The following is a 3926-nucleotide window of genomic DNA, read 5'->3' on the forward strand; positions in this document are numbered from 1 at the left end:
AAAAAAAAAAAAAAAAAAAAAAAAAAGAGTAATTTAGAGAATTCAGCATCATGAAAAGTAACAGAAAGCAACATGGTTGCTGAAAACAGCAGGAGCCAAGTTCAAAGTCCACTTCCCAGCTCTATAACCTTTAGCAAGTTCCTTAACCTCTCTGAGCCTCACTTTCCTCACCTATAAGGCAGGGATAAGGACTGAATGCAACACCTGTGAGTTTCATAGTATAGAATAAGGACCTGACAGTTACTATAATAATATCCCGGCAACAAGTATGCAAATCCAAACAGTACATTTTAATTGTAAAATGATTTTTTGGCAGATATAACCTACATTGGAAATAAAAGGTTCAAAAAGGTTAATCAGTGTAAAATTAGTTTGCTGGCTGGGCGCGGTGGCTCACACCTTAATCCCAGCACTTTGGGAGGCTGAGGCAGACCAGCCTGACCAACAGGATGAACCTCTTCCCTGCCACCCCCACCCCCACCCTCAACTCACCCCCACCCCCCCCCGGGCACCCCCGCTAATGCAAAAAAATTAGCAGGGCTTGGTGGTGCATGCCTGTAATTCTGGCTATTTGGGAGACTGAGGCAGGAGAATCACTTGAACCTGGGAGGCGGAGTTTGCAGTGAGCCAAGACTGTGCCATTGCACTCCAGTGTAGGCAACAAGAACAAAACTCCATCTCAAAAATAAATAAATAAATAAAAATAAAATAAGTTTGCTAATTCCGTGATTCATTCGTTTAAACATAAGACCAAGAGCTTGCAAACGTTTGTTAAATGAGTAACTTTGTGTCATGATACCTTCACATTTCATCTCAGTATGAGAAGTAGATTTCTGTTTAAAACCAAAATACTGTAGCTATCATGCTATTAAACCACACATAGAACAAGTTTCGGTAATAGAAAGGAACATTAGACACCCTAGAAAAGAGCATTATTTAAAGAAATCCACATTGATTTACCTCAGAAAGGGAACAACTTTCAAATTTAGTTATAAAACCAAGCTCACACACACCATCATCATAGCATGTATGTTGATTTGCTTAAAGTGAAATAAACCTGAAATGATCTTAATTTTTCCATTTTGAGACTTCAACCAATTCTTGGGCTTAAACGGCAAGAAGCAAGCTTGCAATTTAATGAAATGACCAAATCCAGTCTCTTTGTAATCTGCTCAGTAACGGAGCTCTAGGGTAATCTGCACAGCATACAAAAAGAGCTTTGGAATTACACACTGTAAACTAAAATTAATCAGAGAAAGGGTATGCCAATTTTAATAGCAATTCCGATTTGCCTGGCTTTCCAACATCTGCCAGTGTTAATAATATTTAACTGACAAACTGCAGTGGGGAAAAGCAACAGAACTTTAAACATAATCAAGCTTTTTAAAGAAAGACATCATGCACAATGGTTCCTTCCCTTAAGAAATATTCAGCTACCTTTTTGGTTATAATCATTCCATAAACATTATTAACGGTGTATTTTCAAAACATTGTGCTTTTTACTGGCACTCTAGAAAAAAAAAAACAAAAAACTTCATTCACCCATCCCCATCTGCCTCATCTGAAGGCATCATTTCTAAGCCTGGCTGCTAAAAGTAGAATTAAGTGATCTGGGGAATCACCGAACTCACAGGAAAGGTTTACATGCAGCTCTCTTCTGCCAAATTAAATGGAGAGAAGGAAGGCTACCCAAGCTATACTAACAGCATTCAGAGTGCTGAATCTGTTACTTTTGATTCCCTTTTATTGACTGTTTACATCTACAAAGAAAAAAATTTTCCATTAAGGGAAAACATTCTGTATTTCTTTTTTCAAGCAATTCCTAACAACAGATGCTTTGTTCAAATGGGTAAAAGGAAAAAAAATTAAAGCCATTGCTTCATTTAAAGCGCTTTGGTGACCTCCCCTCACTTCTGCTAGCCAAGGCATTTTCTGCTAAAATACCTGCAAAGCCCAATTTTAAAACTGTAACCTGACATTCTGGCCGAGACATTTAATCATGGACTCACTATTACCACACGTGTGGCTTGTAAACCTATTCTGAGCCGAGCAGAGTGCTAAGCACTTCACACAGTTTCTGATCCTGGAAAGGATGCATTACTAATCCCGTTTGGTAGGTAAGGAAAAGGACTGGAAGGTGAGGATGTGACTCAAACCACAGCCGACAGGGACCCCTGGACTCACAGACTCTGCCCCTTTCCCCGCGGCTTTAATTTTCATCCAAGCTTCTACGTTCCTACGTGTTCCTCTGCCCAGGACTTGGAGAGCGTGCTGGTTAGCAGACAGGCGCAATGACTTTGCACCTTGAAAGCACTTCGCTAAAATCAGGCCTTTTCCAGGATGCCGGGGAACGGCGGCATTCCGGGTTCAGGCAGGTGAGGCCCAGGTAACCGGGGAGCGGCTCCTGGAGGCCTCTTGGACCCAGAAGCGCCGACTCACACACACCTAGCCCGCAGTTCGTTCTCCGGGCACGGGTGGAGCTTGGCCAGGCCGCCCAGGCGGAGGCGGGCACGCCTTCCCGGGAAGCCCGGGATCCCCCGGACCCGAAGGTGGGGGCCCTGCGGGGCTCGGGGTCTGCGGCGGGGAGCTCCAAGCGCAGAGCTGCCCCCGCCGGGCCACTTCATGAACAAGTTGGTAAGGTCCGCGCCGGGGACCAAAGACCCCGGGAGGAGGCGGCGGGCTGCGGGATCTCCCGCTGGCCGCCGACCTCGACGCTAAGGCCAAAGTTGGCCGCGCTGCGGGGAAGGGACCAGGCGGGGGAACCCCGCGAGGGCCACGAGGCCGAGAGAGGGGAGGTCTTAAAGAGGCCCAAGGTGGCCATCACCCATCTCCTCCAAGCCACCTAGGCGGGAACAAAGGGCCCTTATCTCGGGCAGGGTTGGCCGGGCCGCGTCCGGCTTCGGAGCAAAGAAAGTTTTCCGGGGATGCGGATGCGGGAGCCGCGGGCGGGGCCGGGGAGCGGGATACCTGCGGCCGGAGCCGCCGCGCAGGCCGCCTCACCTCCTCGATGGCCGCCACGGTGTTCCGGCACTGCGCCGTGCGGGTGGTGAAGCTGGAGGCCGTGGGCGCCTTGTAGTCCTCATGGGTCTCGGCCACGAATTCCGACACGGAGATCTGGTCCGGCATCGCCTCGGCGCGCGGGCGCACGGCCGCCGGGGCGCCGCTGCCTCAGCCGCAGCCACTGGCTCCAACCGCCACTCGGACTACGCCGCCGCCGCCGCCGCTCCGGCCCGCGGACAAAGGGGAGCGCCGGGCGCGGGAGCCGCGCGGGGCCTGGCGGCGGAGCAGGGTCGGCGCGCAGCCCCGCGCAGCTCGGCCGGCCCGCCCGCCTGCGCGCCGAGGGCTCCGCGTCCGCCGCCGCCGCGTCCTCTCAGAGCGAGCCCAGAGGCGGGCGCGCAGAGCCGGCGGGAACTGCCCGCCACCCAGCCGCGGGCCCCGACGCCTCCCGCGGAGAGGGGCGGGTCCGGGCCGGGGGCGGCGGCCGGCCGGGCGCGGGGCGGGGCGGCAGGAGGACCGGGCCGCCAATCGGCGCGCTCGCCGTCGCCGCGCCGCCGGGAAGCGGAGCCCGCAGGAAGGAAGACGGCGCGCGCCCCGGCTCGCCGAGCCGCTCCTGGCCGCCGCGCGCCGCATTGTCTCGGCGTTCTGGGCCCGGAGCGCCGCGCTCAGACTCCGCCCCCGGCTGGCTCGAGGCCCGGACTCCGACCCGGGGCCTGCTAGGGCGCGTGTGGGGGTGCGCCCGGCCGGAGTCCGGTCCTGTGTGCGCCAACCGCCTCCCGCCCCCGGCGCGGAGCCCCTCTGGGCTCCCCACCTGAACAGCGGGCCGTGCCAGCCGGTGAGGAAAGCGGGGTGCGGAGCTCGCCCCCTGCCGGAGGATGCGCTCCGCCTGCGGACACCCTGCGGGGACCAGAGCCGGACGCCAGAAGTGA

General features: G+C 54.6%; 1 protein-coding gene across 5 annotated transcripts in view; it reads right to left on the reverse strand.

Annotated features, from left to right (window-relative positions):
• ASAP2 (ArfGAP with SH3 domain, ankyrin repeat and PH domain 2) overlaps positions 1-3460 on the reverse strand; it is a 188903-nt gene extending 185443 nt beyond the window's left edge. For 3 of the 5 annotated variants that reach the window (XM_032294172.1, XM_032294170.1, XM_032294174.1), the window contains exon 1: positions 3001-3345. In XM_032294172.1, the coding sequence (XP_032150063.1) occupies positions 3001-3126 (126 nt within the window). In that variant the 5' untranslated portion in view covers positions 3127-3345. Of the gene's footprint in view, positions 1-3000 lie in introns of all 5 variants that reach the window. The other 2 variants (XM_032294173.1, XM_032294171.1) reach the window with 1 other exon arrangement.
• Positions 3461-3926: the final 466 nt, after the last annotated feature.

This window comes from Sapajus apella, unplaced genomic scaffold (assembly GCF_009761245.1).
Source record: "Sapajus apella isolate SASKATOON/1434 unplaced genomic scaffold, GSC_monkey_1.0 scaffold31, whole genome shotgun sequence".
Taxonomy (NCBI): domain Eukaryota; kingdom Metazoa; phylum Chordata; class Mammalia; order Primates; family Cebidae; genus Sapajus; species Sapajus apella.